Raw genomic sequence first — 12,074 nt, forward strand, 5'->3', positions numbered from 1 at the left:
CTAGAACTCTTTTGCTTATACAGCTCAAACAAGAATTTGGTTGACTGCCCATCTATTATACTTCTCGATAACCCGTGATCTAGTAGCCAACGCCAGAAGTCTCTGCGAGTCCGATTATTTTGACTCCTGCTTTGAGTCTGCTGTCCAATATGATAGCCACATACACCTTGTCTTTGGTGATTAAGTGCTGCCACCTGAATCCTGCCAACTCAGGATCCAGTCGTCCCCATTGTGCTTAAGAATTCCAGCTCAGTGACAGCAGTTCCCACAGTAATATCTGATCTACAGAGAAGTGAAACTACAGAGCTCTTCAAGGATGATGGCACTAGTCTCACAAATGTATTTCTCACAGCTCTGGTAAAAGGTGCATTCTCCAGACATTCCTGGGGTGTAAGAGCAGGCTTTGCATGATAAATCCACTCTAACATCCCAATCTCTCTTAACCCCTGGATCCCCTCATCTACATTATGCCAATGCTGTTCTGGCATTTCAACCTCAGGTAATGTTGGTTACCTTTTGATCCATATTTCAGCCAACCATCTAGACAAACTTTTAATGCCTTTTCTAGCCCTTCAAGCTATAACATTGAATGTAGAATCTCTGCTTAGTGGGCCCATATCAATAAATTCAGCCTGATCCAGCCTTATATTCCTCCCACCATTATCCTACACCCTTAAAATCCATTGCCACACATATTCCCCTGATTTCTGTCTATATAAACTGGAAAACTCACACACTTCTCTTTTTTTTTTTTTGGAGTATAACATACCTCTTCATAGGTGATATTTTGTACTTCAGCTTCTGGGGTCTGTTGGGACTTTAGTTGAGTTATAGGTCTGGAAGAAATGAGGAGTGGTGGGGGTGAGTCATGAAAGAATTTGAAGTATTTTCCAAGCCATTTGCTTCAGGGCCTTCATTTGCAGTTTCATCTGGTGAAACATGATTAATCACTCTAGGGCTAATCCCTTCAGGACGAGGTTGGGTGGCCAATTCCTCAGGGTCGGCTGGAGGTGGGGCGGCTATGTTCTCAGGGCAGACTATTACAGGGTTATCTAGAGAAGACTCAGCATGACCTAGGGGGTCAACCTATCCACTGACATCATTATCAACACATATGTCATCATCCCATTTTTCACAATCCCATTCATTTCTAATCAATGCCCTCACTTTAACAGCAGACACAATGCAAGATTGAGATTTCAGCTTACATTGTAAAGTTGCTACTCTAACAACAAGATTCTGAGTCTGATTTTCGGAGATCTCAAGTGTATGGCTCAGGAAATTAGATTTTCCTTCAGGATACTCATAGAAATGTCTACATTTGTCAGATGGTGCATAAGTTTCTCATTTGAAGCCTTAAGCCCATCCTTTTCACTTACTAATGTATATAGTGTATCTAACAACAACCAGTCAACATCTCTATACCTCCTATTTCCACAAAACTCCATAAAGATGACAAAAACATTATCCCTCACAGCCTGGTTTAATACAAGCAAAGCATTAGAAAAATCCAATGGTGATATTTTGACTATCTCTTTTGCCAATTCACCCCATGGATTGGCAGTATCATTCTGATTATGAGAATCAGAGTCCTTAGTGCCTTTTGAGTCCAGTCAGAGTAGAAAACCAATTGTAAAAACCCCTTTTCAAGATTCTGTTTCTTAAGAACCACTCCTGGTACCAAACTGTTTTAGCTAGGGTTCTCTAGAGAAACAGAATCAGCAGGAAATATCCATAGATATTCATAAATTTATAAAAGTGTCTCACATAACCATGGGAATGTACAGTCCAAAATCCGTAGGGCAGGCTGTAAAGGTGACAACTCTGATGAAGGGTCTGGACAAACTCCACAGGAAAGTTTCACTGGACGAAGCAGGACGACTGTGTCTTCTGAATCCTCCTTAAAGGCCTTCTAGTGATTAGATTAAATGTCACTCATTGCAGAAGACACTCCCCTTGGCTGATTACAAATGCAATCAGCTGTGGATGCCTCCAACATGATCATGATTTAATTCTATGAAATGTCCTCATAGCAACAGACAGGCCAGCACTTGCCCAACCTGACAAATGGGCACCACCACCTGGCCAAGTTGACACATGAACCTGACCGTGATATCAGTATTCACATCAAGAGAATTTTATCTTGATCCCAAATAATTTTGATTGTGATGAATATTCTTAAAAGGATAAAAATCTGTGGAGTTATTTGAAAGATTCTGCAAAAGAAAATTTTCCTTGGCATGTTTTCTATTATCACTTGTTACACATGGATTTTCAGTGAAAGTGAACTTGTTTTTCAAAAAGATTCCTCTAGAATAGGAAGAATATCCTTGCAATTTTGTAGATAAAATACTGAGGTTCAAAAATCTGAGTTATTGTCCTGGAAGAGCTATGACTAGAACCCAAATTTCTGACTTTGAGCCATCTTCCATGGAAAGCACGCATTTGATTTAAGTAGAAATCAAAGACCTCAGGTAAGAGTTTTCTAGAACTTTAAAATATTGCAAAGCAAGTAAGCATAACATAACTCTTACCTGGCAATGATATCATAGAAATGAATTTTATTTTCTCTCTCTCTGCCCAAAGCATGCAGGAGATTGGTGAAAGTGCCATACTGTTCCAACTCCTGCATGGTATCTGTAATCACATCACTGAAAAACTGCCTGTAATAAGAAAGAAAAAAGATGAGTTAGTATAATATATTTCCTTATATCTACAAAGGATATAGAATTCACATAAGACTCAGAAGGAACATCATAACTAAGAATTATCTTAAGAGTGCAAAAGTAGTTGAACATTGGAAAATCTATTAAATATAACTACAAGGCATCTATTAAATGTAATAAAGAAGAAAAACATATAATCAGAAAAAAAAAATCACCAAAAACCACATGATGCAGAAAGAGCATTGGGAAAAACTGAAAACTTATACATCATTTAAAAATAAACAAGGAAAACTCTTAGCAAATTAGAAATAAGAGAACTTCCTTAATCTGAAGAAGTTTACATGCCAAGACCAAAAGCAAACATCAAAAACACAGGATGACACCATGTACATGACATTTAAAAATATGTAAAACTATATTATATATTGTTTAAATAAAACACATAATTATATAATAAAAGACAACATTCAAGAGAATGATAAACACCAAATTTAGAGGGGCATTTACACTGGGGAAGAGTGAGTGTACTAGAATTAGGAGCTTCAACTAAAATATCTAAAATATTCTATTTTGCAAAAAAGTCGAGTTCTAAAGCAACCATGTGAACTGTTAAGATTCATATTCATTGTTTTATTCTCCATACATTTCCATGTTTTTAAAATATTTCAGTTTTTAAAAATGTGTAAACATTTAAAGATAAACACAGAGCTAATCAAACCCTCACATTCTAGAGATGAGTAAACCTACACTAAGTAATGTTAAATGATTTGTCCCAAGGCCATCTAACTAGTTTAAGAGAGAACTAGGACCATATAACCCAGGTTTCCTGATTCTTTGTCTATTGTTCTTTGTTTTCTTTTTAGAGAAGGAAGGAAGGAATAAAAAGAGAAAGAGAGAGAAAAAAAGAAGAAAGGGGAAGGGAGAAAGGAGCAAGAGAAGAAAGGGGAAGATGAAAGGGTAATGTGGGCAGGAGAGTACCACAATCCCTGTCTGTCCCCAAAATCTCAGAGTAAGTTGGATTGACTTCCCATCTGGGAGCAGATCACTCTTTGGCCTATTATCCAGAGCAACTCATTTGCCTTCTCTGAGCCTTGACATTGTCATCTTTACCAGAGTCATAATATTGAGATAGTATCTCTCCTTTTGTTTCTGATTTATTTCACTGAGGATTATGTCCTCAACATTCATCCATATTGTCATATGCTTTGGGACCTAATTTTGCCTTACTGCTGTACAATATTCCATTGTATGTATATACCACATTTTTTTAATCCACTCTTCTTTTGATGGGCACTTGGATTGCTTCTATCTTTTAGCAATTGTAAACAGTGCCTCTATGAACATTAGTGTGCAAATGTCTATTTGTGTTACTTCTTTCAGCTTTTCTGGGTATACACCAAGTAGTGGTATTGCCAGGTCATATGGCAACTTGATGTATAGTTTTTTGAGAAACCACCAAACTGTCTGCCATAGTGGCTGTACTGTTATACAATCCCACCAGCAGTGTATAAGTGTTCCAATTTCTCCACATTCTCTCAACATTTGTACTTTCCTGGTTGTTTAATGGCAGTCATTCTTACAGGTATAAGATGACATCTCATTGTATATTTAACTTACATTTCCTTTATAAATGATAAAGATGAGCATCTCTTCATGTGCTTTTTTAGCCATTTGTATTTGCTTTTCAGAAAAATGTCTATTCATATCCTTTGCCCATTTTATAATTGAGTTATTTATTCTTTTGTTGTTGAATTGCATGTTTTCTTTATGTGTACGGGGTATCAAACCTTTACCTGAGGTATGGTTTCCAAATGTTTTTTCCCATTGAGTTAGTTGCCTCTTTACCTTTTTGACAAACTCCTCTGAGATAAAGAAGCTTTAGATTCTGAGGAGCTCTTCCACATAGAGTTTTCTTGTTGGTTGGCTTTGTTCTCTATCCATTCTTTGGCATTCAGTTCGATTTATTCTAGACCTCTGGCATAGGTTCTGCTTAACTGATCAGAATTTTTCAGCTCTTGTTTTTCTGTTTCTTGCCCTGCCTATATGTAACCTTTTTTTGAGAAGGATCTCCTCAGATATGATTGACCCGAGTCAGATTTTCCCAGACCAGACAGGTCCTTATCTCAGGAGGCAAGAGTAGCCAGTATCAAGTTTCCCTGTGGGTAATACCCAGCAGGTTGTCAGACTATCCTATGATGCCTCTAGAGTCTGTGCTTTTCCTATCCTGCCCAGCATGTGGCACTTGTCAGCCCACAGCTTCCCACCAGTGTACAGTGATGTGGTGACTTTAATTCTCAGCAGCCTCTCTGTGCCAGTGGTGTGGTTGAGACAGAGGTTGAGGTAGAAGACAGGCTAAGGTTGCTTCTATTTTCCAACCCTGTGGAGCCTGGATTCCCTGAAGGAGGCCCACCACTTGAGCTAGGCCCTACTTCCCTTTTCTTTCAGAAGATGCACCCTTTAAAGAATTATCCCCATTCATCTGACCAGTTAATTTGTCTTTCTGACATGTCTTAATTCCACCCTTGCCTGGGGCTGTGCTGAAGCCTGAGAATGCTCCCAGTTCTATCTAAGGAGCTGTTAAGAAATTTAAAAAAAGACAGAGAGAGAGAGAGAGAAAGCCTTTCCAGAGCTGGTTCTCAGCCCCCCAGGTTTGCCAATCAAGAGCTGGAGTTGGTTTATAGCTCTATGTGTCCCCAGCTCTCTGTGCTACCTTTTCTTGGGACCCAGCCCTTTTCCAGTACTTTTGTGCTGTCCAACTCAAAAAGCCTCTGTTTTTTTTGTTTTGTTTTGTTTTGTTTTATATTCTGTCAGCCCTGCTCCCTCTCCACTGGGGCAAAAACTCCCAGTACTTATGCCAGGTTTACCTGTGTAAGGTAGTGTAATCAGGGCCTGTTTTTAGCAGTCAGAAGGTGTTAAATAATTCTGCAATTGGAACTTGCTTGAGCTAACTCCCTTGCTTCTAGTAGAGTCTGTTTCTTTTCCCCTAGGGATTCAGCCTGCCATGCCCATGGGGGTGGGGTGCTGACCTCTGCGGCTTGGAAGACTTATAGTTCTGTGTCAGATCTACAGCCATTCCACCCCCTTCAGACTGGTGTACAATGTGTATATGGTCACTGATGTCCCTCTATAGTTGTTCCATATATTTCCTGGCTATTTACCGCTGCCCTGGAGAACAAACTAAATTCCATGCCTCACTACACCACCATCTTGCCCTGCCTCCCCACTCCCTAAGTTTTCATCCATATGTTTTTATTTCTTTTACAAAGTGTTATAGGATTCTGCTCAAATTCTTTGTCACCTTCAAGACAGATGTTGCTAATTAAAAGGCAAGTGAGATAGAAATGGACTATCTCTAGTGGACTGAGCCTAAAATAAAAATAATTGGTAACCTGACTAGGAGAGAGGGCTATACCTGTAATCTATTCACCTGAGTAAGTAACCAACTCAAGGTTTTTAAACGTAATTAACAGTCACTCATTGCAATCAAGGAAAGAAACAAACAAAAAAATGAAAACAAAAAATTAAAATGACTGACCAAGTTTACTCAAACACCTGATAAGAAAAGAAATCAATAGTGGTGATTGGAATGTTAAGTCACAGTGTTAAAATGGCCACGTACGTGCATTTGGTGTTTTCAGGAAAAGACTCCCTTCTGAGAAGAGCTGTTCCAGAATACAAAAACTATTGACCTGTAGGGGCTTTAGAGAAAATGGATCATACCCTACAGAAGTGCTGATAAGTCACTCCTGGTGATAGAGTTTCAGTCCAATAGAGATAGCTTATCAAAATAGACAAGAGATCTGCTCCCCACTTTGCAAGACTCCCTATATGAAATGTAAAGTTAATGTCAGCCTATCAGAACACTTCATCACTTCCTCCTGAGTTTGCCTATCTAAATTTACTCTTTCCTTTTTCTCTGGAGCTGCCTGATTCATGAATGGCTCAATAAAATTGTGAGATTCTAAGTTACATGAAAATGTTTTATCAGTAAGAATTAAACATTCCTAATTCATTGCAATTAAATTATACAGTATAGATAACTAGAGCAAGGAAAGTGTATACAAACTTCATACAGATTATTATTTTGAGATTGTAAACTATTGTTGCTATAGTAGTTAGGTCGGGTGTTCTGTTGCTATGGATTTAAATCATCAGAATGTGAAATTCACCTAGGCTGATTACATCTGCGGTCAGCTAAGGGGAATGCCTTCTGCAATGAGTGGCTTAATTTAATTAGCTGGAGGCTTAAAAGAAGTCAGAAGAAAGAAAGCTCACACCCAGATATTTGGAGATGCAGAAAGTAAACTCCTCAGAGAAAGCTGTTTGAACTCAAACTGGGAGAAAGGGCAAGCAGATGTTACTGTATGCCTTCCCATACCACAGAGAAACCCAGATGAAAGCTAGCTGCCTTTCCTCTGAGGATCTGCAAGTTTTTAACTAAATAAATTGCTATAAAAGCTGGTCCATTTCTGGTATATTGCATTCTGGCAGCCTTAGCAAGCTAAAATAGTAGCTTTCATGCCTTTGAATTTTGATTGCCACTTTGATTCTGGATAATTGGTAGACATGTACATTTTATGATTATGTGTCACCCTGGGTTCCATGACTAGGTTTTATACCAAAGATAAATCTAAGACTAATCCTCTAAGAATAATAAGAGATGGTATTTTGGGTCTTCTAGGAGAAGACATGAACCATCACACTGAAAATGAAAAGAACATTAATTAGATTGGGTAGTTTATGAGAAGGATACATTTCTGTCATTTGTACAAATTTGGGCCAGGTTGATTTTAGCAAGATTTTGTACTTCTATTGAGGGTAATACAAGAGTCAGCAATCTTTTTCAGTAAAGATCCAAATAGTAAATATTTTTTACTTTGCAGGCCATAACATCTCTGTTGTAACTAATCAATTCTGTCACTGTAGGATGAAAGCAGCCATAAACAATACCTAAATGATGGCCAATGCTTTGTTCCAATAAAACTTTATTTAAAAAAAAGACTTTTGGCTGGATTTGGCCTGGGGTAAATGCTATAAATTCTCATCTAACAAAACTCCATATCATTATGTTATATCCTCTTTTCCTCTTAGCAGGTTTGCAAGGCAATTGACAATGAAAAACTGAATAATGAGACACTGGAAATTGAGACTGCCTTTAAGAAACCATCAATATTAAAGCACAGTTTAAAAATTGGTTACTTTGATAGTGTTTGTCTCTTATCAGTTGATAAAAGTATCACAATAGCTTCTGGGCCAAGATGGCTGCTTAACAAGGTGCGCATTTTAGTTCATCCTTCAGAACAACTACTAAATAACCAGAAACAGTACAGAACAGCTCCTGGGGCCACATCAGTGACCAGACACATAGCGTACCACAGTCTGGACCAGCTGCACCAGCTGCAAGCCCCCCCCAGAACCGTGAGTTGCCCAAGCCGTGGCGGCCGGCGCCCCTCCCCCATAAGTGGCTTCCAGGAGGGGAAAGGAAAGAGACTTTACCAGCAGCAGGGGCTGAGCCCAACCAAACGCCAATTGTGGAATTGATTAACAAATTCTGACTACTAAAAATAGGCCCCCAGCTCAGGTGAACCTGGTCAAAGCAGAGGTCGCTCATTTTTGCCCCGGTGCCAAGGAGGCAGGGCTGACAGAAAAACGAAAAAAAAAAAAAGAAGGAATCAGAGGTTTTTGTGGCTGCATTTCTACAAAGGCTTGACTGCCTTTGAATACAGTGCCAGGGCTTCTCTGGCTGCAACTGCCCCAGGCATAGGCAGAAACAAGCTCATTTGGGGCTTGTCTGGATCCTGTGCCTTCCCCAGGGGAGGGGTGAAGCCCAACTCAGGTGGAATCCCTCCCTCAAGGAATTCAGACTCCAGGGCTTAGTAATTTGAAGCCATTAAAACCAGCCTACAATCTCTCCTCTGTCTCCACCACACCCCAGCAGGGAGAGTCTGCCAAAGTTAAAGGTACCGCATCATCTTATGCTGGTGGAACCTGCAGACAGACAAGCACCACATACTGGGCAGGATAAGAAAAACAGAGTCCAGAGACTTCACAGGAAAGTCTTTCAACCTGCTGGTTCTCACCCTCAGGGAAAACTGACACAGGTGACTCTTTCCTCCTGATAGGAGGCCAGTTTGGTCTGGGAAAATCCAGCTGGGGTCTATAATACCTAAGTAGACCCTCCTAGGTATGTGTGTAGGGGGAAGGCACCATACAAGCAGGGCAAGAAACAAGAAAACAAGAACTGAAAAATTCTGCTCTGTTAAACAAAACTTAAGCTAGAGGTCTCGATAAAGCTGAACTGAATGTCAAAGAACAGATAGACAACAAATTCATCCAGCAAGAAAACCCTAGGTAAGAGAAGTGAAAGCAATCTCCAGAATAAACTAATTAAGGTAACTAAACGCATAGACGCCGGCAAAAAAATAACAAATCACACCAGGAAAATTGAAGATATGGTCCAGTTAAAGGAACAAACCAACAATTCAAATGACATACAGGAGCTGAAATAATTAATTCACAATATACGAACAGATATGGAAAACCTCATCAAAAACAAATTAATGAATTGAGGGAGGATATCAAGAAGGCAAGGAATGAACAAAAAGAAGAAATGGAAAGTCTGAAAAAACAAATCACAAAAATTATGGGAATGAAAGGCAGAGTAGAAGAGATGAAAAAAACAATGGAAACCTACAATGGTAGATTTCGAGAGACAGAACATAGGATTAGTGAACTGGAGGATGGAACATCTGAAATGAAAAAGAAAATAAAGAGAAAAATATGAGCAGGGACTCAGGGAATTGAATGATAATATGAAGCACATGAAAAACGTGTTGTGGATGTCCCAGAAGGAGAAGGTAAGGGAAAAGGAGGAGAAAAACTAATGGAGGAAATTATCACTGAAAATTTCCCAACTCATGAAAGACGTAAAATTACAGATCCAAGAAGTACAGCGTACCCCAAACAGAACAGATCCAAATAGAAGTACTCCAAGACATTTACTAATCAGAATGTCAGAGGTCAAAGAGAAAGAGAGAATCTTAAAAGCTGCAAGAAAAAAGCAATCCATCACATACAAGGGAAGCCCAATAAGACTATGTGTAGATTTCTCAGCAGAAACCATGGAGGTGAGAAGACAGTGGGATGATATATTTAAATTATTAAAAGAGAAAAATTGCCAATCAAGAATTCTATATCCAGCAAAATTGTCCTTCAAAAATGAGGGAGAAATTAAAACATTTTCAGACAAAAAATCACTGAGAGAATTTGAGAACAAGAGACCAGCTCTGCAAGAAATACTAAAGGGAGCACTAGAGACAGATACGAAGACATAAGAGAGAGGTGTGGAGAAGAGTGTAGAGAGGAAGACTATGAGTAAAGGTAAAAAGAAGGAAAATTAGATATGACATATAAAATCCAGAAAACAAAATAGGAGAAGAAAGTACTACCTGTACAGTAATAACACTGAATGTTAATGGATTAAACTCCCCAATCAAAAGATATAGTCATGCAGAATGGATTTAAAAACAGGACCCATCTATATGCTGTATCTACTCAGAGGACATGAGGGCAAGGACACAAATGGACATTTTTACACCAATGTTTATAGCAACATTATTTAAAATTACCAAGAAATGGAAACAGCCAAAATGTCCATCAACAGACGGGTGGCTAAACAAACTGGCATATACATACGATGGAATATTATGCAGCTCTAAGACAGAATAAAGTTATGAAGTATGTAACAACATGAATGGACCTTAAGGACATTATGCTGAGTGTGATTAGCCAAAAACAGAAGGACAAATACTGCATGGTCTCACTGATATGAACTGACATTAGTGAATAAACTTGGAATATTTTGTCGGCAACAGAGACCATCAGGAAATAGAAATAGGGTAAGATATTCGGTAACTGGAGCTGAAGGGATACAGATTGTGCAACAGGACTGAATATAAAAACTCAGAAATGGACAGCACAATACTACCTAACTGTAATACAATTATGTTAAAGCACTGAATGAAGCTGCATGTGAGAATGACAGAGGGAGGAGGGCTGGGGACAGAAATGAAATCAGAAAGAAAGATAGATGATAAACATTGAGACGGTGTAATCTAGGAATGTCTAGAGTGTATAACGATACTGACTAAATGTACAAATTTAAAAATGTTTTTGCATGAGGAAGAACAAAGGAATGTCATTACTGCAGAGTGCTGAAAATAGATGGTAATTAATATTTTAAAATTTCAACTCAGATGTGAGACTAAAGCAAAAAATGCTTATTTGGTACAAAGTTTATATTTTGACTAGTGCATCTCCTAACTTATGTAGATAGTTGGTTGAACAACATAAATACATGGAACCTTGGGTAGGACATGAGATTTTGTTGGTTTGTCCAGAGTGATGCCCCAATGAATCCTAGAGTGATTTGATCAGTGACTGGAAAAGTATTTGCAAAGTCCCCTTCAGGAAATGGTGAGAACAGGGGAAAATTCAACCTCCCCAAGTGGAATTCTTGACAGTCTCACAAGCAGAGTGGAGAACCAAAGCTATAGGCTGAGCCCCCAGTCTTGGGGTTTGTTCATATGAAACTTAACCCAACAAAGGATAGGTCAAGACTACTTAAAATTAGGCCTAAGAGTCACCCCAAGAGAACCTCTTTTGTTGTTCAGATGTGGCCTCTCTCTCCAGCCAACACAACAAGCAAACTCACCACCCTCTCCTGTCTGCATGGGACATGACTCCCAGGGGTGTGGATCTTTCTGGCAACGTGGGACAAAAATCCCAGAATGAGCGGAGACTCAGCATCAAGGGATTGAGAAAAACTCTAGAATGAGCTGAGACCCAGCATCAAGGGATTGAGAAAACCTTCTCGACCAAAAGGGGGAAGAGTGAAATGAGACAAAATAAGTGTCAATGGTTGAAAGATTCCAAAAAGAGTCAAGAGGTTATCCTGGAGGTTATTCTTATGCATTAAGTAGATATCACCTTGTTATCCAAGATGCAATGGAGAGGCTGGAGGGAACTGCCCGTAAATGTAGAGCTGTGTTCCTGTAGCCATGTTTCTTGATGATGAGTGTATAATGATATAGCTTTCACAATGTGACTGTGTGATTGTGAAAACCTTGTGTCTGATGCTCCTTTTATTTACCTTGTCAATAGACGAGTGGGACATATGGAATAAAAATAAATAATAGGAGGAACAAATGTTAAAATAAATTTAGTTTGAAATGCTAGTGATCAATGAAAGGGAGGGGTAAAGGGTATGGTATGTAAAAATTTTTTTTTCTGTCTTCGTTTTATTTTTCTGTTGTCTTTTTATTTCTTTTTCTGAATTGGTTCAAATGTTCTAATAAATGATCATGATAATGAATATGCTGCAATGTGATAATACTGTGAATTACTGAT

The 12,074-nt window shown here is 38.8% G+C and overlaps 1 protein-coding gene across 7 annotated transcripts in view; it reads right to left on the minus strand.

Moving 5' to 3' along the window:
• DRC9 (dynein regulatory complex subunit 9) overlaps positions 1 to 12,074 on the minus strand; it is a 144,028-nt gene that overhangs the window by 70,828 nt on the left and 61,126 nt on the right. For all 7 annotated transcript variants that reach the window (XR_013158488.1, XM_077118072.1, XM_077118071.1 and 4 more), the window contains exon 5: positions 2,535 to 2,663. Coding sequence is in view for 6 of the 7 variants with exons in the window: in XM_077118072.1 (XP_076974187.1) it covers positions 2,535 to 2,663 (129 nt within the window). In the remaining variant the exon portion in view is untranslated. The remainder of the gene's footprint in view (positions 1 to 2,534; positions 2,664 to 12,074) is intronic.

Source organism: Tamandua tetradactyla, chromosome 10, assembly GCF_023851605.1.
Source record: "Tamandua tetradactyla isolate mTamTet1 chromosome 10, mTamTet1.pri, whole genome shotgun sequence".
In the NCBI taxonomy this organism is placed as follows: Eukaryota; Metazoa; Chordata; class Mammalia; order Pilosa; family Myrmecophagidae; genus Tamandua; species Tamandua tetradactyla.